Source organism: Cervus canadensis, chromosome 14 (genome assembly GCF_019320065.1).
Source record: "Cervus canadensis isolate Bull #8, Minnesota chromosome 14, ASM1932006v1, whole genome shotgun sequence".
NCBI lineage: Eukaryota > Metazoa > Chordata > Mammalia > Artiodactyla > Cervidae > Cervus > Cervus canadensis.
Window position 1 is genome coordinate 32,814,746 of NC_057399.1, and position 26,555 is coordinate 32,841,300.

At 40.2% G+C, this 26,555-nt stretch overlaps 1 protein-coding gene across 3 annotated transcripts in view; it reads right to left on the bottom strand.

The window, feature by feature from the left end:
- PLGRKT (plasminogen receptor with a C-terminal lysine) overlaps positions 1 to 25,604 on the bottom strand; it is a 40,232-nt gene extending 14,628 nt beyond the window's left edge. The window contains exons 1-3 of one of the 3 annotated variants that reach the window (XM_043487106.1): positions 25,451 to 25,603; positions 20,297 to 20,424; positions 18,207 to 18,293 (exon numbers count right to left, since the gene is read on the bottom strand). In XM_043487106.1, coding sequence (XP_043343041.1) covers positions 18,207 to 18,287 — 81 coding nt within the window. In that variant the 5' untranslated portion in view covers positions 18,288 to 18,293; positions 20,297 to 20,424; positions 25,451 to 25,603. Of the gene's footprint in view, positions 1 to 18,206; positions 18,294 to 20,296; positions 20,425 to 25,155; positions 25,420 to 25,450 lie in introns of those variants that run through there. The other 2 variants (XM_043487105.1, XM_043487107.1) reach the window with 2 other exon arrangements.
- Positions 25,605 to 26,555: the final 951 nt, after the last annotated feature.

The following is a 26,555-nucleotide window of genomic DNA, read 5'->3' on the forward strand; positions in this document are numbered from 1 at the left end:
ATGCTAAGGCACATAGTAAGTGCTAAATAAACAGTAGATACTTATCATATTATCATAATGATATCAGTGTCCTCCAGCTAAAGACTACCAGGAACATGCCTCTAGTTAAAAAAAGTTTCATGGGCCTGCTGCAGTGAAGAAGACACATACTGTGGGAACTGTGAGGAGTCTCAGTGAGAAGGTATTAGAAAAACATTTATACCATATAGACTTATGCCAAGTGATTTGGGGGAGGTTCAAAGATCATTTGAACTGGGTACTGCCAGAAAGTTGTAGTACTTCCCATGATTGGAGATCTTAAGCCTTCTTATCTAGAAGGTGAAAAAAAAATCAAGCAGATCTAAATGGTAAATAGTAAAGATGCAGCAGCACTCATACTAGTCAGGGTTGAGGATGCTCAGTCATTCTGCAGTTTAGACAATGTTCACATCTTTGTCTGTTTGCTAACATAATTACAGAGCGGTCTTTTCTGATGGCGGTGATCTGTGAAACTGCTTATGTTCCACAGGAGAATACCAGGGACTAGCTCAGAGTGCCAAGTCTGCTCCTAGCTGTCAGGTTGGGTAGTTTTCTTTCTCATTCTGTGCTTTGAGGGGGTGATTAAAAGACTTCAGGAAGACTTTCAATTTCCTCTGACAATATCTGACTTATGAGTCATCAAAGAGAACATGGAGAGGTGGGTGAGAGGGTACACTGATTGAGGAGAACTCTGATTGCTTAGCGCTAGATGCGCCCATCATCCGTGCTTTGCAGATGAGCTGCTCTCTGGGAGCTCTCTGAAAAAGATATAAAATTAATGAGTGACTCCAAATGAGCCCAGGGAGAAAGTATCAACAGGAGGTGAGAGGAGTTTGCTTCTGGCTCTTGGAGCAAAGGGATCCTGGCACACATCGCAGGATAAGATGGCATTCTCCTAGGTAACCTCAAGCCATTAGGAAGATGAAGTGGAGAAAACAGCTTCATAGTGAGTAGGAATGACCTTCCTTGAGGGATGGAGCCCGTGGAAAACTCCCAGCCAGAATGTACATCTGGAAAACCGAGATGCCAAGGAGAAATTTCAAGGAAGAGAAAGGAGCTAGGGTGAACTTTCCAGGGGTCTGAAATGTAAACAACCAGGAAGGGTGGTGTAGTATGGCCACTAGCACTAAGAAGGAATCTTTTGGTTCAGATAATCATTGTGGAAATGCGGGGGACTGATGCAAGCTGTCTAGAAGGTTCTGAAACTCTGGTGCCAGCCTTCATTTAAATCAGGCTAGGAGGGTTTTTTATTTAGAATTCCAGCATTTGCTCACTCTACCTAGTTAAGTCCTTGTTTATATTTTGCTTGCCTTTCTCCATGTAAAATTATCCTATAAAACCATGGATTGCCAGGGAAAGACCTGACATGTTGACAGAATTAAGGCAGCCTGATGTTAGACCAGTTTCAGGGTCTGAAAGACCACGAGAGAGGCCAGATAGAGTGGGCTCAGGCAGAGAGGGTCAAAGAGGCAGGCTGTGGAGTTTGGAGAGCCTTCCTGCCTGGCCTCTATCCCATGGGCTCTGAGAGCACAGTGAATTCATTACATCATTCCCACCCTTCCTCTACAGTGCTTAGTCTCTGTGGTATTACATAATTCACCAATCAAGTTGGAGTCTGTGTCTTTGGATCCAGAGAGATCCAGATGATCAGCCTCCTTTGGTTACTAGTTACCCGATCTCAAGCATGAGACCCTATACCACAGTTTCTTCAGCCTGTAAAATGCAGCCAGTAACAACTTCCTTGCAAGGTTATTGTGAGACTTAGAGGTGATATTTGTAAAAAGGCAAGCCCAGGGTGTAGAAAACAAAGGATGATAAAGCCAATTGAATCTACTGTGATGCTTTCCACATCTCATGTCAAGTGGGAATATTTTGGGAGAGGAATTTTTAGATGTCTTCAAAATATAAAATTACTTAAAAAAAAATCTATTGACTAACATAATGCTCAACTGTCAGAAAATTGTAATAAAGGGACATTTGTTCTTTTGCGCTATTAAGTCTCCCTACCCTAAATATCAAAGTAGCAAGATTTTCTAAGAACAGCAATAGAAGGATATCTAGCATATCCTAATAGCCTGAAAAATAATTGCTGAACAGATGTTGGCCACGAAAGATGTTAAAATTTGTCTCTGATGGTTAAATGTTTCTGTGTATGTAAAGATCATTAAGTTTACCTAAAATCATTGGTTTGAGTAAACTTTGGATAAAGCAATATGATATTGATTTTGTTACAAAATTGCAGTTGATGACATTTATTTACTTAGGGTATAATAGGAAATAGCCAAGATGTCCTAAAACATTGTTGGGGGTGGTGGTGGGGCGATTGTGTAAGATAATAGAAGGAAGTCATAACCTACTGCAATACCAATTTTATCTACATCATCATATTTCTCATGAGTATAGCATACTTTGGTTTTGTGTTAGAAAACTCCACAGTAGTTTGTCACATGTAGGAAACAAAGGTGATGGCATGTTCACCAGTTCTTAGAGGCGTTGGTGAGAAGCAGTGAGAAACTGGTGTTGATTGAGCTCTGCCTTCCATGCATCACCTGTCATCAGTGGCACAGATTTTTGAGACTGTCCTCCAGAATCAAAGGTAGGGTCTGTGGCTTTGAAGCAAGAGTAAGTTTGGCCCTTAACTGTCAAACCATGAAACGAAGCAGGTAGCCTCACAGGTGTCCTGGTATGTGCACTGATTTTTGTGCTTTGTCCATCTCAGCTGTCCTTAATTTTTTTAGCTAGCCAAGACACACTGAAGCTGGTGACTTAACTAGGTTCGGTAATTAAAATTTGAACTGAAATTCAAAGGGAGAGTATAAAATTTGAACTGAAATTCAAAAGGAAAGAAAGGTTGGCTGGAAAGCCTCAAGTAATTTGGATGTACCTTCCCCTTACCCACTGCTAGCATGCTAAAGGTTTTGGGCATGTTCTCCTCAACTGGGCAATCCTAGGCCAACCTCCTTGGCTGCAAAAATGCACAGAGGTGAGAAGCTGGCCTGGCCTGGGCAGAACTGAACTGATTTCTTGGAAATCTGACATCTGTACTGTGAGATCCAAAGGGTGGAAAGGCAGCAAATCTCTTACAACAACAGTTCTGGGGAACTAGGGTTTAATCAAAATGAGACTTAAAAAGGCTGAACATTGTGCAAATGCTACAGTTAGTTATGTAAAAGAGCAAATGCTGGTTTGATCTTGGCTCCACTGTATACTGACAGCGTGACTCTAGGCAAGCTACTTAACCTCTCTGTGCTTCAGGTTCCTCATCTATAAAATGGGAATAATAATCGGACCTCCTTACTAAGTTATCATGAAATAAAATATGAGAATACATAAAATTCTCAGAATAGTGGCTGGCATTTAGTATGCACTCAGTAAAAATTAGTTACTAGTATTAGTGATATATTTCTTTATTAAAATAGTTAATGGATGTGAAAAATTATTTGCAGTGTTACAATAAAGAGACTTCACTCTGCCATTTTCATTTTCCCTCTTGGTTGACAGAAGTTGGGGCAGAGGTTGATGAATGGTTGCTGCTGTTGTTTTTTAGTCACTAAGTTGTGTCCAACTCTTCTGCAACCCCATGGGCTGTAGCCCACCATGCTCCTATGTCCATGGGATTTCCCAGGCAAGAATATTGGAGTGCATTGCCATTTCCTTCTCCATGGGATCTTCCCAACCCAGGGATTGAACCCGTGTCTCCTGCTGGGCAGACATATTCTTTACCACTGAGCCACCTGGGCAGCCCAGGTTGATGAATAGTATTTATTTTTCTCCTTCCATCTACTTAATAATAAGAAGTAGCTGGTTTGAACAATTAAAATCTCATAATAATATGAAATAAATTTAAAAAGACTTTTGTGTACTTCTTATACCTCCTGTTGATTTTCAGCATACTTACTGTGAAAGGTACAGATTTTCTTTTTAATTAGCTCTAAGCAGTTAAATAATGTTTGCTGTAAAATCTCACTAATGCAAGTATAAATAATTATGAATACTTTTTCATAACCATAATTCCCAAAGCAGTTTTTTCTATACTTTAATATGGTCTTTCAATATTAATTTTTTACTTAGCAGCAGATATGTGCTTTTTCAAAGGGAAATTTAGATTAACAGAACTAACAATTTTTCATTTTTTTTCTCATTTATTATTTTATTTTGGTTCCAGATAATCTGTTACTAGTTTGTAGTTTATATTCAGGTTTTTATTGCTTTAATAAGGACTTTCCTGGTAGCTCAGGTGGTAAAGAATCTGCCTACAATGCAGGAGATGTTGGTTCAATCCCTGGGTTGGGGAGATCCCATGGAGAAGGAAATGGCAACCCACCCAAGTATTCTTGCCTGGGAAATCCCATGAACAGAGCAGCCTGGTGGGCTACAGTCCACAGGGTCTCAAAAGAGTCAGACACGACTCGGATTAAACACACACACACATTCCTTTAATAACTTGATAATAAAGACCAGCTAACTCAAGGAATCAAGTAATTTCCTTCTAATAATATTTAATCATTTGTTGATTTAAAGTAAAATTAATCCTTCCTGAGTAGGTTCCAAAGTTAATCTGAATAGATTGGGGATCTAAATGTTTTTAAAAATATATAAAGCTGTACAAATACCATAGGGAAACATGGGTGACTGCCTCTTCAACTTTAATATAGGAAAAGGCTTTCAAAATAAAGACTCAAAATGCAGAGGCAATAAAGGATTATTCATTTGAGTACATGAAAATTTTTAAATGTTTTTCACGGCATAAAAACCCCCTGATAAAGTCAAAGATAAATGACAATCTGGGGGAAAATATTTGCAATATATTCCACAAACAAGAGACCAATGTTGCTAATGTATAAAGACTCGAGAGATAAGGGACAAAAACCCATGAACAGATAATTCACAAAAACAAGACACAAATGGCCCTCAAATGTGAGAAAATGTTCAAGTTTACTCATAATTAAAGAAACGCAAGTTAAAACAAGACTGAGGTACCATTTCTTGCCTATCAGATTGGCAAAAATTAAAAAGCAAGACTACACATTCTGGTGCAGAGACTCTGGGAAAATGGGTATTCTCAAATTGGTACAACCCTTCTGAAGGAAAATACCTAAGTGGCAATGCCTAACAAAAGTATAAGGCGCCTGCCTTTGACCCAGTCGTCCCACTTTTGGAACTCTAGTCTGACGGTATACCTCCAACACAATAAAAATGTAAAAGCACAAGGTCATTCACTGAAGCACTGTTTATAACAGCAAAATATTGGAAATAATCTAAGTACTTCTGGTAGGCAGAACAATGCCTCTCCCCAAAAGAAGTCCATGTCCTAATGCTCAGAATCCATGAATATATTACCTTACCTGGCAAAAAGGGACTATGCAGATGCAATTAATTAAGGAATTTGAGATGGGGAGATTATCCTGAATTATCCAGATTAGCCCAATGTAATTGCAAGTGTCACTGGTGAAAGATGGAGGCAAGAGAGTCAGAGTTAGAAAGAAAGATGCTACACTTCTGGCTTAAAGGGGGAGGAAGGCGACATGAGCCGAGGAACTTGGGCAGCCTCTAGAAACTACAAAATGCAAGGAAAGGCATTCTCCCTTAAGCCTTCCAGAAGGAATGCAGCTCTGCTGATAGCTTGATTTTCTTCCAGTGAGACCCATTTCAAACTTTTGGCTTCCAGAACTGTAAGATTATTTTGTGTCTTGATAATTTGCCATACTAATAGGAAACAAATACAGTGCCCAAACATAATATGAATAAATTATAATATATCCACACAATGGAGCATTATGCAACTGTTAGAAATAAGGAACAGCTCTATGAACTGACTGGAGTGATTCCCATGATATACTGTTAAATGAAAAAAGCAAGGTACTAAAGGGTATCAATAGTATGCTACCCTTCATGTAAAAAAGAAGGGGACACAGGAAAATACACATCTGTCTGTCTATTGTGCAAAAGGTGCAGGAAGGGTAAACCGAAAACTAGGAGATCAGACACTTACAGAGACAGCATGGGAAAGGATGTATAAAGAGGAGATTAGGAATAGCTTAGCAAAGATGAGGATGGAGGGATGCTTCTTTGAGTGTATCATTTTGTATAGCTTTAATTATTAGAATATTGTTTTGTTTCATATACTCCCCTACCCTGTAACTAAACTCAACCTGGATATGGACAGAATACAAAGTATAACTGTATTGCAAATGAAATAATCACCCTGAAGGAGCCCAGGAAGAACTAACCTAATTTACAGAAAAACAGTAGCTTGACTTGACGGTATAAAAGGGAAAAGAACATACAGATAATGTTCTCTGGTTAGTGAACCTGTTTCTCATCAGGATATGTATTGGCAATCCTGTAACTATTCCATGTTTCCACTAGGATTGAAGTGAATATATTGCAGAAAATGAGAGCCAGGTTTTTCACTGTTTGAGAAAAAAACTTAAATATAAAGAAAAAGGAAAGGCCAGAATGAAACATCATAATGCACTGGAATTAGATGTATCAGTATGAACTCATGGTTTAGAATATGAAATACTTCTAAGTATAAGTCTGTGTATATCCATGGGTTGGTATATAAATACATGTCTTTGCTGAAAGGTTCTAGGAATAATGACCATAGCAATAAGCACACTTAGAGCCCAGATCTTGGTTTCTAAACACCATTCTCTAAAAACCAGGACTCTTTGAATGAGTGATTAATTCCAGGCCTGGGACAGGAGCGATATATATGAACTAACTTATGATCACAGAAAATGAGCAAAAAAGGATGGGATATGCCAAAGGAACACAGGAATCATCTAGAAGGAATTCCCAATAGTCAAAATAACTACAGCCATAAAATAAATAATCATGGTACTAAATTATAACCCATAGAATATGTCCATACAACCATACTGGTATAAATAACTGAATAAATACATAGAGATGGGATAGATTTTCCAGTGAACGAATATAAATGGAATGAAGGAAATAAAAAGTTACCATTAGGCAAACACCACAGTAATCATTTTTCCATGTAACATCCCACCAATGGATGCTAAAAGCAGTAGGCAAAAGTTTGAGAAGAAGCAAGACAGGAACAGACTCTCAATATATCTCTTCAAAGATATTTATCAATAAGAAAAAATAGTAACTTTCACTTAACCAAGTGACCAAAGTTTAACATTGCTAGTAATAAGACCTACCAACAGTATTCTCTGATATGATGCAGTGAGAAAGACATAACAGCATTTTGTGGTTTAAGAATAATGTGTAAAAAGTGCACAAACTCAATCTAGTCATGAGAAAAAGTTGGAAAAACCCAAAGTGAGAGAAATTATACTAAATAACCAATACTTATACAAAACATACTTATCATGGAAGCCAAGGAAAGAATGAGAAACTGTCACAGACCAAAGGAGACCAAGAAGAAACAACAGTTAAATGCAATATGAGATCTTGGATCCCTGAAACACAAAAGGAATATTAGGAGAAAACCTGGTGAAATTTCAGAAAGATCAGTAATTTAGTCAACAGTATTGTACTGATGTTAATTTGCTGGTTTTGGTCACTGTACTATGATTTTATAAATTGTTAGTATTGAAGAAAGCTGAACAAAGGGTATACATAAACTCTCTCCTGTTGATGATTAGGCAAATTTTCTGCAAATATAATATTATCTCAAGCTAAAACATTTCTTAAAATCTGGATTCACTCTTATTCTGCATTTTAGTAACTTTATTCAAGAATAATGATATTTTAGCTTTCCCCTTTTACATTAAGTATTAAGGATGTTTATAGGGTTATTTTTTCTCTCTAAAATCCTTCTCCCCCTGTTGCCCCATATTTTCAGTTATCTGAAGGAAGAAAATGATATAGAAACAAGACACATATGAGAAGTCTAAAATTTTAACAGCAAGCCTACCTTACATTATTTCTGAGATAAAATGGGGTAAGTCTGGGTGTGTACACATTATGTATGTATTATGAAGATTTTAGAGGAAAGCAAAAATAATTATTAAAGCCATAGGATCATTTTTTAATTAATAGTTTTGGGCCCCAAACTCTGCATATACTGGGCATTCAGTAAATGAGTTAATAAATAAGAATGTACTTAATGAATTAACAAATAAATTAGATAAATAAATAAGTTAATAAATACTCCCTGCTTGCTCAAGCAATGAAGAACTAAAAATAAAATTCACTCTGATTAGATTTATGAAAATAGAATTATAGTTGAGGGAGGAAACTAAAAGGACCTTCCTGATCCTCTGTAACTGGATTCATTGGTCTCATTTAAGATTGTGAACAAACCTAAAACCAGTGTTCCCCTTAGAGAATTTGAGTGTAGGAAGGGTCCTGGACCCACCTGTCAGCATGGAAGAGCTAGGCAGCAAAGGATCAGCTTGGTGGTTTGACCCTTCTTTGTAATTTGTTTACCTTAGTAGAAGGTAATGTCTATGGTACCAATGACTTTCATTAATTATTTTTCTTTCATTTCTCAACATAGGCAATATACAGGAATTCTCAGTGTTTTTATTAACTCCTCTAAGGGATTTCAGACAAATTAATATCTTGTCCCACACTTGAAGACTTGCTGAACATTTTTATAAGATTCTTTAAAAGTTAGGAAATTCATTTAGTATATTCTTTGCATTTATACCCAATCCTTCATAGTATAGTTAGCTTATTTCCCTTCATTCCACCTTTAGTAAAAAAGACACTAGCAGCTTACCACTGTCTTGAAGTTCAGGCACTTGAAGATCACTAACAGGTCAAGATGTTCATTTCAGAGGGCGTGGGCCCAGGTGAACAGTTTCTTCATCTGAGCCAGTAATAGACTTAACTATGAGATTCCTAATCTTTACTGCACAGTATCTAACTTCATGTTTATAAAGAATAAATCTTATACTCAGAGAACTGGATATTCACATTCAAAAGAATGAAAATGGACTCTTACTTCATACCATATACAAAAAATGAACTCAAAATGGAACAAAAACATAAATATAAAAGCTGAAACTATAAAACTCTTAGAAGAAAACACAGGTGCAAATCTTAATGATCTTGGATTTGGCAACACTTTCTCAGATATGATACCAAAATCATAAGCAACAAAAGAAAAAATAAATTGGACTTCACTGAAATTTAAAACTTGTATGTATCAAAGAACACTGTCAAGAATAGAAAGAACCCACAGAATGGGAGAAAATATTTGCAAATCTTATATCTGATAAGGATTGAGTATCCAAATAAATAAGGAACTCTTACAACTCAACAAGAAAAAGACAAACAATCCAATTTGGAAATAAGCAAAGAACTAAAAGAGATATTTCCCCAGAGATGATATACAAATGGCCAGTAAGCACATGAATAGTATCTAATGGTATTATTACTCATTATGGAAATTCAAAAGTACAATAAGATACCACTGTAAACCCACTCAGAATGGCTAGAATTTTTTTTTTATTTTAAAAAGGAAAGTAACATGTATTGGTGAGGATGTGGAGAAATGGTAATCATGATACATTGTTATAGGAATGTGAAATAGTAAAGCCACTGTGGGAAACATTAGTGGTTCTGGGATAAATTAAACATAAAATTGATACATGATTGAGCAGTTCTACCCCTGATACATATGCTGAAAGGAATTGAAAAGCAGGTGTTCAAACAAAAATGTGTACAAGTATTTCTTTAAGCAGCACTATTCACAATAGCCAAAAGGGAAACAATATTACTGTCTTTAAACCAGTGAATGGATAAACAAAATGTTGTATATTTATACAATGGAATGAATAGGAGTGAAGTATTGATTCATTACACATCACAGATGAACCTTGAAAAGATTACACTAATTGAAATAAGCCTGACACAAAAGACCACATATTATATAATTCTACATACATGAAATGCTGAGAACAGGCAAATCCATCAGGACAGAGAGCAGATTAGTGATTGCCAGAGTCTGAAAGGATGGGAGAATGAGGAGTGATTGCTTACTGGGTATGGGGCTTCCTTTTGGGGTGATGGAAATGTAATGGAATCAAGTAGTAGTGATGGTTGTACAACACTGTGAATGTACTAAACATCACTGAATTGCACACTTTAAAATGGTGAATTTTATATTGTGTGTGTTTTACTGCAATTAAAGAAAAAAAAAAAAAAGAATCTCAGAAGAGGGAGGTTAAGAGCAGGTAACCAGGATGGGGACGTGGCAGAAATGAGTTTCAGAGGAATAAGCTGAAGACAGTTGTGAATGAAGGCAGTAGAATCAAGCTGCTGTATCCTTCCTTATAGCTCCCACTGTGGGTGAACTTGTGTTAATCACACTTTCTCTTATTCCAAGGTACTTCTTGGTTAAGGCCCCTGACACTTCTAAGTCTTGAGCCAGTTCCCACTTGGTTATCCTTTTGATGGAGTTGGCTGCTTTCCTCTCCTCTTCAGTACCTGCTCTACATTTTTTGGGTTCCTTGTCACCACAGGACTCTCTACAAAGGAAACACTGTACTTTCTTGCTTTCCTTAGAACATCAAGCCCTTCTTATTCTAAGATGTTGGTACAGCTTTCACCTCCAAAAAAAAAAAGCAGATGGAGGGCATAAGAATTATAGATATTGGGAGTTATAAGGATTTAAGCAATTTCAATTTCTTGTAAGCTATTTGCTCTTATTTGCTGTTTTAATTTTTATGTATTTGAAGAAGCATTTATTGAGTCTACACTGTATTTCACATTGTAAAAATAACTCAAGCTTATACCATTGTATAGACAAATCACAACCATGGCTTAACACAATATAGATTATATCTTTACTTGTGAACATTGGCAGTCCAACACAGGTCTGAATGGGCTAAAATCGTAATATCTGCAGGGCTGTGTTCCTTTCTGGAGAGTGTAGAGGAGAATCTGTCGCTAGCATTTCTCAGCTTCTAGAGGCAACCTGCATTCCTTGTCTGGGGGTGCCTTCCTCCATCTTCAAAGCCAGAAACATCTCATCTCTCTGACTCTCTGGTCTTTAACTCTCTACTTTCAAGAATTTGTGTGTTTAGATTGGGTCCACATTGATAATCCAAGATAATTTTCTCACCTCAAGGTCTGTTCCCTGAGTCATATCTGCAATAGTCCGTTTGGCATATAAAGTAATATATTCACAGGTTTCAGGGATTAGGGTGTAGACAACTTTACAGGGTCTTTATTCTGCCTGCCACATTCATACCACAAATATCTGGTTATTTGCAGCATACCTCACCATCTTCCCACTAAATAAGATGTGAAGTTCCTTGAATATAGAGCTTGTACCTTTTATATGTCTGAATCCTGCTTAGCATGTAACACATAATTTCATATATATTAAATAACTATATTTTTGGTTTGTAACTATACTTCATTTTCTTAACACCAAACGCTATACAGACTTACAGGTCAAAGGCTGGCTCTTGTGTAATTTTTTTTGTCATTAGGTTGTTGCCTGCTCTTAGTGAACAATTAATAAACTGCCCTCTAATCTTTACATGGACCATGACTGCTTTGCCTACAGAAACACTACAGAACAGCAAGGACCCATGGAATCTTTCCTTCCCTCCTTTTTTTTCTGCTTTGTGCTTGTAGTTTCCATCCTGTTTTAGAAATACCAAAATGCTTTTCTGGCCACTTAGATCACATATCACGGGCTTCCCTGGTGGCTCAGACAGTAAAGAGCCTGCCTGCAATGTGGGAGACCCGGGTTTGATCCCTGCGTTGGGAAGATCCCCTGGAAAAGGAAATGGCAACCCACTCCAGTATTCTTGCCTGGAGAATTCCACGGATGGAGGAGCCTGGTGGGCTACAGTCCACGGGGTCACAAAGAGTCAGACACGACTGAGCAACTAACACTTAGGTCATATATAATTGGTTTAGGTGTGCCATCTATTGGCATTTTTAAGAACATATTCATTTTTACCTGAGATACTTGGCTGAGTACAGCCATTCATTCACTGTCTGCATTAACAGAGGCTAGACAAAGCAGTGAGAAACTGACTTTTGCTGATGATCTGAAAACATTATTAATTTGAGTAGTGTAAATTCCCCTCAGCTCAACTGCAACCAATTTGTAAACAAAAAAGAAACCTTTTTGATCTGAAGCCTTTTATAAATTTTTTATTAACCAGATTCCAGTGATTGATTTAACTTCATGATTAACTTACTTAAACTGAAAACTTATTTGGCTTTATTGCCAATGTATGCTATATTGTCACTGCCAATCACCAATTGCAGTTATGTAGCAAAAGGAAAGAGCAAAGGTTCTCAACCCAGGCTGTGGATTATAGTCCCTTGAAGAGCTTAATACAACTACATGCCTGGCCATGAAGGGATCTGATTGGTCTGGAGTGGGACTTGTACATTCAAAAGACCCCCTGAATCGAATATACAGCCAGAGTTGGAAACCTGGACACTGGTATAAGATGTAGCTGAATCTCTAATTCTGGTCCTTTCTTCTGAAAGAAAAACACCAATAATGTGGAATTATCAAGTTATGATTTATCTTTTTTTTTTTTTTTACCAAAAAAGTAGAACTTAAAAAAAACCCACTGGGAAAAGGATTCTAGTTATTAGGCCTCTTTTAAATAAATGTATTGCTTTATTTTTTCTATTTATGCTTTTTAATTGAAGTGCCATTAAATAGGAAAAGAGCCAAGAGACATGACATCACCGACTAGAGATATTAGTAGGCCAAGTGTTTTAATTGGGCTTTCTTAAACCTCCCCTTTGAAGAATTTACATGTCATTTCCCACCCCAGGGACCCATTTCTTCCATTTTCAGAGCCATGCTTAGTTTTAGGGACTCTGGGACATTCCAGTCTAGCTTTAGCTGTCTGGGTTCATTCAGCGTGTAGGAAAGAACCCATAGGTAGCTTCAGGGGTATTGTGATAATATAATTATTCAATTTAGTCATGGATTCATCCATGTTCATTTTATTATGCTTCATAATTGACAAATATATTCTCTTATATATATAAAATATGCCATTATGTTTCTTATTTAAAAAGAAATAGCTCCACGCCTTAAAATGATGCTAGATGTGTAATTCCTTTAAATGTGAAGCATTTAAGGACCAAGACAATCTTCCCAAACTGCTACAGATGAGTATGCCTCTCCCTTGGCTGCCCCAGTTAGGATGAAAACTCAGGCAGCTTTAGTGTTGGAAGGCTGCTTCAACTGTGTTGATCTATACTCTTTTTTGTCATTCTCCATAAAATTAAAAGTAAAATAGTAAAGTATATCCTGGTCAACAAGGAAAAACTATCATCCTAACCAACTCATGTGTTGGATGAATCAACCTGCCGTTGACCTAAGCATTCTTGCTGAGTAGGTCGAGGATACAGGCCCTGCTCTTCAACCAGGCCATTTGTCAGGGTTGTGTTTGCAGTGAGCAACTTTGAGGGATGAAGCAACATCTCTTGCCAGTCAGAGAGCAGCCTTGCTCACCATTCATGATAAGAGTGATGGATTCTACAAGCTAACTGTTCTTCATCTGTGTCACAAACCCATGCATCCACCTCAACATCCAACCAGGCCCACCTTCATGGGGCTTCCGTGGAGCACAGAGAAAACTAGCAGCAACACTGTGCTCATGCTGCTTGCTGTGCTGGGACCAAGGCTTCTGCCAGCATCTGTGAAACAATAGCAGGCTAACTTGTTAACTTGCAAGTAGGGTAAAATTCCAGACTTTTCGTGGAGCCTGCCAGTTTGGGGGCAAAGGTAAGATGCTGATAGAGATGGTGTTCTGGAAGACACAGGAGAAGGGCCCTTGTTGGTTGGGTTAGAGGGTATCAGAAAGCTCCCTGAGATCTGGAAGCAAATGCTTTTGCACAAGTGGTGGTGGGAGTAGGAGGGTAGAATAAAGATCTTTCATTGTCTTGTGTGTTAAGTGAGCCTGAGAAACAAAATGTAGGGTCTAAACAAGACTCCCAGATGGTGCTTTGGTTGTGGCACATTCTTCTCTGGAGTAGGAGAAGGAAAGGATGTTATCATGACATCAGTGGGGCAGCAAGCCCCCCTCCCCAGCCAAAAGGCATGCAATGTGGCTGCGGCTGTTGGATCAGGGGTTCTGTAAAGCTGAAATAGTGGTGTCAGCCTTTAGGATATAGAACTCTGCATAGACTAAATATGTCAGATATCTGTTTGTTGAGTCCAGTGGTGGGAAGCCCTTTGAAACTAAGAGTAAAGTCAAACCCTTGCTGAGGCTCTGAGCTGCTCTTTCCCTTCTCCTGTCCTCCAACTTGAGCTGCTTCAGGGAAGATGGCTGAGTGTGCCCTGGAACTTCAGGGAGGGGAGAGGAAGGACTGAATGTTTATGGCTCTGCTGGATATGGGCACCATGTCTACTTGGTCCCATGCAGGGAGGGTGTGCTAAGTGCCAAGGTGGTCCAAAGTGCGAAGGATGCAGGGCGGAGCAGTGGCACCAGTGTTGGCTGAAAGGACGATGCCCCTGAGCTCTCCAGGGGCCAGGAGAGCACAGGGGAGGAAACAGTACCAATTCCAGGATAAGAAACCAAAGGGAAAAAATACATTTGTATTCCCTATCTTCCCCAGCTGGGAAATAGCCTAATCTCCTGAAACTATCATGATAACCCCTGAAATACCTATGTTAAAATCTTTGGTCTCTGTTCCCATAGAGCAAAATACAGCTGACAGGGTTTGAGCAGTTGGCAGTGAGAAAAGGAAATTAAAGTACACTGGACTGATTCAACATAACTGCAGTTGTGTCCCCTGAATATAAATGTATAATGTGCTTTGTTTTACTTGCTTTTATTGTAAATGTTCATAGTGACGAGAGGACACTCTCCCATTGGGGCATTCTCTGACCCCTTCCAAGAGGGCCAATAGAAACAATATATTCAATAGAGACAAAAAGAGAAAATCCCAGCCATCTCCAGAAGCCACTGCCCAATACAAGCTGCGCCACACACTGGACACAGGCACCAAAACGCATCCTGTGTTAGTTTTCTGGGGCTGCCATGGCACGGTACAGCAAACTGGGTGGCTTAAGCAACAGAAATAAACTGTCTCAGCTTTGGAGGCTAGAAGTCCTAAGTTAGGGTGTCAGCAGGGTTGGTACCTTGTATTTTTACATTTTTTTTTTCCCAATTATTTTTATTAGTTGGAGGCCAATTACTTTACAAAATTGTACTGGTTTTTGCCATACATTGACATGAATCAGCCATGGATTTACATGTGTTCCCCATCCTGAACCCCCCTCCCACCTCCCTCCCCCCCATCCCATCCCTCTGGGTCATCCCAGTGCACCAGCCCCGGGCACTTGTCTCATGCATCCAACCTGGAGGGTTGGTACCTTGTGAGGGCTGTGAAAGAAGGCTGTGTTTAAGGACTCTCTTCCTAGTCACATGACATTCTCCCTGTATGCATGTCTTTGTGTCCAAATTTTATAGCTGTCATACTGGATTAGAGCCACCACCCTAATGACCTCATTTTAACTAGATTACCTCTGTAGAGACTCTTATCTCCAAATAAGATCACGTTCTGAGGTAATAAGGGTTTGGATTTTAACATAAGAATTTGGGGGTGGGATGAGATCCAAACCCGTAACATACCGCTTTCAAAAAGGGAGGCACTTTTGCTCCCTTTGTTGCAAACTTGTATATAGCCTGACTCCCCCCCTGCTTCCTTGGAGCAGTTTTCTCAGAGCTATAAGGTACTGTCTCCCAGACTTGGAGTCCTAAACATTCTCACCAAATAAGACAATTCTCTACTTTCAGGAAAAAAAAAACCATGGAGGCAGTTAATTGGCCTATTACTAAGCTCCTGTTAAAAACCTAACCCCTAGAGAATTTGTGACTCTCAGGTCTGACATCCCCATTTTTGAGTGGATCAACTAGGACATGAAAATACAAGTAAAGTACACATTTGCTGATCAAATGAAAATAATAAATTTGAGGATGTGGCTAGCCGGGCCCTAGTGTCATCTCAGTTTTGCATAAAGTAGTAGAAGCTACTCTACTACTTTGGGGAAAACTTTATCCCCTACTCTGACACCTGAAGCAAAGCTACTGGCTCAATGGGCCCTTCGGGTTCACAGAGTTTGTCCTAAATGCCTGGGCCTGGTTCACCTTTGGTTCAGCTAAGCTGAAAACTAATGGTGCCGACAGTGCTCCTGCCAGTCTGACCTCAGTGCCAGCTATAGTGGGCAGAAGTCAAGGCTGTTCTCAAAGCTCTGGTCAGTCACACTGGGGGGCAATCTACCATGGGCCCTGAATGTCCCTACACTTTCTGGATAGGCCAAGAATGCAAGATCCAGACTAATCTTTGTTCAGGCCATTTCTTGAGGTTTTCCTTGAGGAAGGAGTTATAAAGGTCTCCCCACCTCAACTCCACCAACTCCCCACTCACTAGGAAAGCAGTAGATTCCCCGAGCCCAGTGTTCCTCGAGGGTGGCACAACCCACTGAGTGCACAGCACCCGTGTGAACCCATCCTTGTCACCTCCATCAGACTTGAGAAGTGTGGGGGATTGACATGAACCTCATGCTTATGCTCTTACTGTGCTGGGAGTAACAAAAAGGCCTCTGTTACACATAGGTGCCCCCCGTGTTGTGCCAGCATCCATGGAATAGTAATAGGCTAATCTCTGAGGTTGCAAGTAGGGTAAATCCTAAAACCTTCACAGACCCTGACTTCTGTAAAAAAGCCCTATAATTTCCAGAGGTTTTGGACAAGGACTCTCTGAGTATGTAACATACTCTGTTGGTTCATAAACCTAATGTTTGGTCACCTCTGGGTCACTTTATTCTGTTAAATAGTTCAGTTGCCCATTCTTTGCAACAGTCCCATTCTCCCCAGAGAAATCTTTGTCTTGTAGAAAACACTCTTATCATAATAATAATGACAACAGCAACAGCTGTATTATCGCCTCCAGTGTAGAGGTCAGGAGACTGAAGCACAAGACACAGTGAGTGAGTCAGGAGGTGGAAGCAGGATTCAAACCCAGGCTGCCTTGCTTTAGTCCCCACTTTTAACCAGTCACTGTATGTCTCACAATAGGACTGTCTACTCCTAGGGCTATAATGAACCGCAGGGGCCTAGAGATCTTTGTTAGAAATCTTAGGAAAATAACTTCAGTCAAACTTTTAATACTTGATTTTGACATACAACATTTTTTTTTCAAACTTTAAATGCTTTGTTTTGTATTGGGGTTTAGCTGATTAACAATGCTGTAGTAGTTCCAGGTGAACAGCGAAGGAACTCAGCCGTACACATACATGTATCTGATATACATTTTAAAATACTTTTTAATAATGTATATTAGGCAACTAGACAGTTTTCTACTTTGCTTTGATATTTTTATCCAGCCATTGTATCAATTCAGTGTCAAATATTCGCACTCTATTAAAATTTATTGTTGTTATAAAAAATTATCAAACAGTAGCTTGAAAAGTGAAAGTGAAAGTTGCTCAGTCATGTCTGACTCTTTGCAGCCCCATGGACTGTAGCCTGCCAGGCTCCTCTGTCCATGGAATTCTCCAGGCCAGAATAATGGAGTGGGCAGCCATTCCCCTCTCTAGGGGATCTTCCCAACTCAGGAACAACACAAATTTATTGCCTTCCAGTTCTGGAGATCAGAAGTTCAGAATGGACTGAAGGGATGGCATTCCCTCTGGAGGTTCTAGGAGAGAATCTATATCCTTACCTTTTCCAGTTTCTAGAGGCTGTCTGAACTTTTTACTCCATCTTCAAACTCAGCAGCATAGCATCTGCAAGTTTGTCTCTCTCTGATTCTGATCCTCCTTCCTCACTCTTTCTCTTTTAAGGATCTTTATGATTACATTGGACCCATCCAGAAAAACCAGGATAATCCAGGATCTCCCCCTACAAACTCCTCAGCTTACTCACACTGTAAAGTCCCTTTTGCCATAACATACTGACAGGGGGTTAGGATGCAGACATCGTTTTGGTGGGGTGGAGTAGGGGCATTATTCTGTTTGCCATATACTCTGTAAGCAGTTATCTTTTCCTTCTTTATGGAAATTTTTACATTAGGTATCTAGATTAAAGATTTAAACAAGTCCATTCATCAGATAATTAGTAGTCCATTTCATCTTGTCTTTGAGGGTAGAGCACCGAGAGTATTTTACCTTTGGGGAGGTTAAGGAGAACATAGCCCTGAAACACATTGTGACAGAAACTTTAACCACTGTAACAACATAAACTTTTTTTTTTTTAATGTACCTGAAGTCGGGAATTCATAAGCATGAACTCCTGTTGGCTTTTCATGTTCTCATTCATAGACTTTGAAAATATAAACCCCATCTTGACCTAAAAAATAAAAAAGCAAAGTTTAAAGCAATGTATTCTACATGCATCTTCACATGCTCTATTTTTCAGGCTACCATGAGCTTAAGACAAAATTTTAAAAAAAAAGAAAATTTTCTGACCTGGAACACATGATGGATTCTAGTCTTTGCTCCTAACTAGCTGTCTGATCTTGGACAGACTTAACCAGCAGTCTTTTCATGCTTTTAATTTTCATAAAGCAGGAAAAGATAACTGCTTAGAGTGTACAGCAATGCCTTAGAGTGACAGGATAATGCCCCTGGCCATCGTTTACTTACGTAAGAACAGCTAACTTAACTAGGTGATTTCCAAAATCTTTTCCTGTTCTATAGGTTTATATTTCCTGATTTTTCTTCCCATTGTATATCTGGAAGAACTAAACAAACAAAAACAAACAAAATCTCTCATTTTTTATGAGGGGCAGGGTGAACACCGTCTGCATTCTCTGGGTGAGCGCCGTCTGCCTTCTCTGGGTGAACGCCGTCTGCCTTCTCTGGGTGAACACCGTCTGTATCTCTTACCTTCTGTATAGTTGGATGACAGAACTTTTGCTTCTGATGAGGGGTGACTTAGAAGATGCATTGCACACCTTGAACACTGATTTCTCTGTGCTCTTCGCATTTATGCTTTAAGTGCATCAAGGTTACTATATCAATATTCTTCCTACAGTCCTTTCCCCTCTCTTACCCAGTTTCTATTTCCATCCACCCATTCTAACATCCATTGGCCATTGTCCTGTAGCCTCATTTTTTTCTTATTAAGCTACTATTACAGTTCTCAAAATGGGGAAAACCTAAGGATACTTAAATGTCTTGGGAAACACAAATTTTAAATGAATACTTAGTATCGTTTATCCTATTTATCTTACTTAAGAAGTTCTTAAGTGGGCTAGCAATTCTAGATGATCCAGAACTCAGTATTTTGTTCTTAAGTCAACTGGGTAGGTACAGAAGACCTCACTTAGTTGTTGATTCTGCCTTCAGAACACTACAAAGCTCAGGAAAGTCATGACTCCTCTACCCTCCTCAACAATGTTGCTGATTCTCTTTGGTAAGCCATTGAGCACTTTGTGAGCCTCAGCTCAGAGTGGTCATTCTTAATGCTTTCTACCCAGGATTCACACTATTCTGTGGGAACCCTGGGCAGAGCTCCTATTTTCCATATCCTCAGCAAAAAAAAAATCGTGGGTTCTAGCTTAACTGGTGAGAAGATAAAGGAAGAGGGAGGGCATTTCATGCCAGACATAATGGGTTATCCCTGCTAACGGGGCTCCAAGTAAGTGGATATTACACGCCAGACATCAGTGGCTTCCCTGTATTTTGGCCAGAGACACACCATGGATTATAGAAGGCTCCAAGCCAGAGTCAGCTTCAATGTTAGGCACAAGAGGCTGAGCCAGATGAGGAGAGGCACAATCCTGAACAGGCCTGGGAAGTCATGAGATTTCCCTACCCACCCCAATCCTCAGCTGCTGTCCTACTCCATCCTGTGACCAGAGGCACAGCCACCCAGTAAGGTGGAGAGATCTAGCAGAAGTTCTCTCCTGTCTCCACACTTTCATAGCCTCATGTTCACTGTCTCCAACAGCAGAGCAGAACTTGCCTGAAGGCAGAAGCAATATATTACCCATTCTGGCAGTACCCAAGGTGTCTCTTTCCCACAAATGTTGCAGAAAGCATGATAAAAGAGAAAGTATAGCTCAAACAGTTGTCATTTCTTATTTTTCTTTTGCACGTAGGAGTAGATAATTGAATTTTTACATAGGCAGCAAACATTTATAAAGAAAATAGCTGTCCTCTAATTCCATTTACACACACACACATACATACCCACACACCCACACACACACCCTGTATGTCAGAGTTGGGTCCCATAGAGTGCTTCTATTTATAAGGGGGTGGACTCTCCTCTGAAGTGAAGTTACAATCCTCATGTAAGTCATCTAGGGAAGAGAAACTATCTGGAAAGTTAGGACTTAGGCATACCTCTTTCTCGGCCTTGCTGCCTTTGGTCTGGATTGTAGTTTGGCTATATCAGGGGATATTCCCACAGGTTACAGAGAGAAACTAAGCAGGAAGAATAGCTTCCCTGCAGTTCCCAAAGGAGACCACACCTGAAAACAAGTACACCACACCTTGTGAACTGTGCCCTGGAGTTCAGTATTCTCAACCTTCCCCTCTTTTCCGACTCTAACAAAGCCATTTTCCAAAGTCTAGCAGGTTCTTTAAGGTGTCCAGAATACTCTCAGCTTTCATTTTCCAACTCACAAAATATATACAGTATGTCCCCTACATACAAACAGATTCCATTCCAAGAGCACGTTTGTAAGTCCAATTTGTTTGTAAGTCTAACAGAGTTAGCCTAGATATCCAACTAACATGATCAGGTATATAGTACTGTACTGTACTAGGTACACATGAACTGATGTGATGATCTCATGGACACAGCCTTGTCTAACTCAATGAAACTATGAGCCAGGCTGTGTAGGGCCACCCAAGATGGACGGGTCATGGTGGAGAATTCTGACAAAGGTGGTCCACTGGAAAAGGGAATGGCAAACCACTTCAGTATTCTTGCCTTGAGAACCCCACTAATAGCATGAAAATCCAAAAAGATAGGACACTGAAAGATGAACTCCCCAGGTCAGCAGGTACCCAATATGCTACGGGAGATCAGTGGAGAAATAACTCCTGAGAGAATGAAGAGATGGAGCCAAAGCAAAAATAACACCCAGTTGTGGATGTGACTGGTGATGCAAGGAAGTTCGATGGTGTAAAGAGCAATATTACATAGGAACCTGAAATGTTAGGTCCGTGAATCAAGGCAAATTGGAAGTGATCAAACAGGAGATGGCAAGAGTGAACATCGACATTTTAGGAATCAGTGAACTAAAATGGACTGGATGGATGAATTTAACTCAGATGACCATTATATCTACTACTGAGGGCAAGAATCCCTTAGAAGAAATGGAGTAGCCATCATAGTAAACAAGAGAGTCTGAAATGCAGTATTTGGATGCAATCTCAAAAACGACAGAATAATCTCTGTTCGTTTCCAAGGCAAACCATTCAGTATCACAGTAATCCAAGTCTATGTCCCAACCAGTAATGCTGAAGAAGCTGAAGTTGAATGGTTCTATCAAGACCTACAAGACCTTCTAGAAGTAACATCCAAAAAAGATGTCCTTTTCACTATAGGGGACTGGAATGCAAAAGTAGGAAGTCAAGAGATACCTAGTAACAGGCAAATTTGACCTTGGAGTACAAAATGAGGCAGGTCAAAGGCTAACAGAGTTTTGCCAAGAGAACACACTGGTCATAGCAAACACCTTCTTCCAACAACACAAGAGAAGACTCTACACATGGACATCACCAGATGGTCAATACCGAAATCAGACTGATTATATTCTTTGCAGCCAGAGATGGAGAAGCAATATACAGTCAGCAGAAACAAGACTGAGAACTGACTGTGGCTCAGATCATGAACTCCTTATTGCCAAATTCAGACTTAAATTGAAGAAAGTAGGGAAAACCACTAGACCACTGAGGTATGACCAGAATCAAATCCCTTAAGATTATACAGTGGAAGTGAGAAATAGATTCAAGGAATTAGATCTGATAAAGTGCCTGAAGAACTGTGGACCGAGGTTTATGACATTGTACAGGAGGCAGTGATCAAGACCATCCTCAAGAAAAAGAAATGCAAAAAGGCAAAATGGTTGCCTGAGGAGGTCTTACAAATAGCTGAGGAAAGAAGAGAAGCGAAAGGCAAAGGAGAAAAGGAAGGATATACCCATCTGAGTGCAGAGTTCCAAATAGCAAGGAGAGATAAGAAAGACTTCCTCAGCGATTAATGCAAAGAAATAGAGGAAAATAATAGAATGGGAAAGGCTAGAGATCTCTTCAAGAAAATTAGAGATACCAAGGGAATATTTCATGCAAAGATGGGCACAATAAAGGACAGAAATGGTACGGACCTAACAGAAGCAGAAGGTGTTAAGAAGGAGTGGCAACAATACACAGAAGAACTATACAAAAAAGATCTTCATAACACAGATAACCATGATGGTGTGATCACTCACCTAGAGCCAGACATCCTGGAATGTGAAGTCAAGTGGGCCTTAGGAAGCATCACTATGAACAAAGCTAGTGGAGGTGATGGAATTCCAGTTGAGCTCTTTCAAATCCTAAAAGATGATGCTGTGAAAGTGCTACACTCAATATGCCAGCACATTTGGAAAACTCAGCAGTGGCCACAGGACTGGAAAATGTCAGTTTTCATTCCAATCCCAAAGAAAGGCAATGCCAAAGAATGTTCAAACTACTGCACAATTGCACTCATCTCACATGCCAGCAAAGTAATGCTCACAATTCTCCATGCCAGGCTTCAACAGTACATGAACCATGAACTTCCATATGTTCAAGCCAGATTGAGAAAAGGCAGAGGAACCAGAGATCAAATTGCCAACATCCATTGGGTCATCAAAAAGGCAAGAGAGTTCCAGAAAAATATCTATTTCTTCCTTATTGACTATTCCAAAGCCTTTGACTCGGTGGATCACAACAGACTCTGGAAAATTCTTCAAGAGATGGGAATACCAGAGCATCTCACCTGCCTCCTGAGAAATCTGTATGCAGGTCAAGAATCAACAGTTAGAACTGGACATGGAACAACAGACTGGTTCCAAATCGGGGAAGGAGTACGTCAAGGCTGTATATTGTCACCCTGCTTATTTAACTTATATGCAGAGTACATCATTCGAATCTATATCTGGACTGGATGAAGCACAAGCTAGAATCAAGATTGCTGGGAGAAATATCAATAACTTCAGATATGCAGATGACATCACTCTTATGGCAGAAAGCAACGAAGAACTAAGAGCTTATTGATGAAAGTGAAAGAGAGTGAAAAAGTTGGCTTAAAACTCAACATTCAGAAAACTAAGATCATGGCATCCAGTTCTATCCCTTCATGGCAAATAGATGGGGAAACAATGAAAACAGTGAGAGACTTTATTTTTTGGGGGCTCCAAAATCACTGCAGATGGTGACTGCAGCCATGAAATTAAAAGACACTTGCTCCTTGGAAGAAAAGCTATGACCAACCTAGACAGCATATTAAAAAGCAAAGACATTACTTTGCCAACAAAGGTCCATCTAGTCAAAGCTATGGTTTTTCTAGTAGTCATGTATGGATGTGAGAGTTGGACTATAAAGAAAGCTGAGCACTGAAGAATTGATGCTTTTGAACTGTGGTGTTGGAGAAGACTCTTGAGAGTCTCTTGGACTGCAAGGAGATCCAACCAGGCCATCCTAAAGGAAACCAGCCCTGAATATTCATTGGAAAGACTGATGCTGAAGCTGAAACTGCAATACTTTGACCACCTGATGAGAAGTGACTCACTTGAAAAGACCCTGATGCTGGGAAAGATTGAAGGTGGGAGGAGAAGGGGACAACAGAGGATGAGATGATTGGATGACATCACCGACTCAATGGACATGAGTTTGAGTAAGCTCCGGGAGTTGGAGATGGACAGGGAAGCCTGGCGTGCTGCAGTCCATGGAGTCGCAAAGAGTTGGACACGACAGAGCGACTGAACTGAACTGATTCTAGGTTTAAATAAAATACATAAAAAACAAACCAAAAATAAACCATTTTTAATCTTATAGTACAGTACTTTGAAAAGGTAGTAGTACAGTACAGCAGGTGACATACAGGGCCTGGTAACAGTACCAGCTAGCTATAGTACTGCTTCTTTTATGCTTGCCTCCGGACATCTGGGGTTTGAAAAAAAGATACTCTACTCCTGTACTCTATAAAGTACTGTACAGTACAGTACACAAAAGCACAACTACTTGTAGAAGATGTACACACGTGACAATGTATGCCAGATACATGAACTAACTTACATGATTCAAGATACAAGCATACCATTCACATCTTTGAAAGTTGCCAATTTGAAGGTTCATATGTAGGGGACTTATTATATCAGAGGGCTTCCCTTGTGGCTCAGCTGTGGTAAAGAATCTCCCTGCAATGTGGGAGACCTGGGTTTGATCCCTGGGCTGGGAAGATCCCCTGGAGAAGGGAAAGGCTACCCACTCCAGTATTCTGGCCTGGAGAATTCCGTAGACTGTATAGTTCATGAAGTCGCAGAGAGTCGGACACTACTGAGTGACTTTGACTCACTCATTGTATCAGAAAACAATTAAGAGTGACCTTGCAACAGGCATAACTTTGAATTCATTCAATTGTAGAAGGCAAGTCTTTAAAAAATGCCAACACTTTGTCATTGGTGACAAATACCTTGTTATTTACAACTTTGACACCAGTGTGTTTCAGACGGCTAAGAATCCTGATTTGGGTCCCTGCCTTCCATTTTCCCCTCATTTACTCTTGAGATCTTAGAAAGGGCTCTTTGCGCCAGCCTTGCCTCAGCTGTGCTACACATTACAACAGGTAGGGGTATTTCTGAGGAGGAAGTGCTGGGGCTGTCCTCTTCAGGTCACATCTAAGAACTGGTATTTGATTTTACTTAAAAAAAAAAAAAAAAGAATAATTCCATGACCTATAACTTCTGTTATCCAAGTTTCTGCAGTGACTCATTTCCTGATCGAATGACACATCAACTACCTATATATATGACTGGTTGCATGATTACAATCATTTCAATACGTCTTTGGGTTCCATTCAAATTAGGTCACTTCCCCTACAAATTCTAGCTCTGAGTTCCAGTCAAACTAACCCATTTCCCCTGCAAATTCCAGCCCGGAACTTATAGCTTCCGGGAGATTTTTCCCTAATTTATAACTCCGCCCGCTCACCTAGGACCGAATTATAGTACCTGGGAATTCCTGCCAGGTTATGCTGATTTCCGTTGACAACGCTTTGCCCACTTCCCCCAGTTTAATTACGATATGGGAGCGGCAGTCTTTGAGAGGAAAACCTACTCCTCCGAAACAAGGTTGGCGATACTGGTTGGCACTAGAAGCGGGAGAGCCAAGGGCGCTCACAAGGAAAGGGCACTCAGAGCGGCCCAGCAAGCCCGGAGCTCGGCGCCGGCAGACGCTGCCGCGAGGACCCGCCCTACCCCCAACAGCCTGCGGCCGGCCTGGTCCGCCCAGCCAACGCTCACTCACTGGACAGTGGAGGTGCGGGAGACACTGATCACAGCGAAGGCCTCCAGGCCTGAAGCTCCCCGAGACGGCGGCAAGGACCGGGCCTCGCCCCTCAAAATCTCCGGACTGGCTGGCCACGGCAGCCAAACAGCGCAGCTCTTGGCTTCCTTAAAGGGCCCGCTCCCCGACAGGCCATGGGAGGGGCAGATCAAAGAGGCAAATTCAAATCCAACCACTCAAATTTTGAGGGGAGTGGGCAGAGGAAGCAGAATGGAAATCTCACTTAAAGGCCTCAGTGAGGTTAGTTACTCATGAGGAACCTGAGTAATCATGCTCCCTTGTAGAGCTAAAATCTCCATACAGCACACTGACATAGTTTATTTAATTCGTTAGAGCCTCAGCCTCCTCTGGCTGTTAAATTGCCCACCATCAAAGTAGGGGAAAGGTTAGGACGTGAAAAGAAACCGAGAAGACTTGACCAGAGTTACCAAACCAAAAATAAAAAATTAAAATTTTTAACAGAGCCATCTTTCTCAACTTATGCTCTGAGAGATATTCATTTCTTCTCACCCCCATCATTGATTTCTGTCTTGAGTAAGCCAACCTCTTTCCCAGCTTCATTGAGAGAATACTTGAGGAGCTATTGGCATTCTGTTCTTTGTTATTAAATAATTTGGAAAAATAGCATGGACTTCACCAGGCCTTTAAGAAGGTCTATGAGGAAAGTTCCTGCCCTTAGTCCTGGCTGCCATCACATCAGTGGAGAAAGCATCTAACCTCCCCAGACTCTGTATGTGAGTGCACACCTCACCGACCTGCCAGAGTGACCTGGGAACCACAAGAGCAAAGCCATTTGGAATTTTGGCCCTTTAAGACAGGATAACAACTGATAACGATAGCATCTGAGTGCACAGATTCTGCCATAAGCACACCTACATTTGATTTGATCTCCGACTCCATCACTGTCACTCTTCATCCTCTGCAAAACTTTTATCATCTCTGCAATAGGTCTGAAGCCATCTAATTTATTGGATTATGAAAACTAAATGAGATAATTCTATATTCAGGCACTTAGCACCATGTCTAGCACACAGCATGAAGTTAACAGTAGTAAAGAACAACAGTG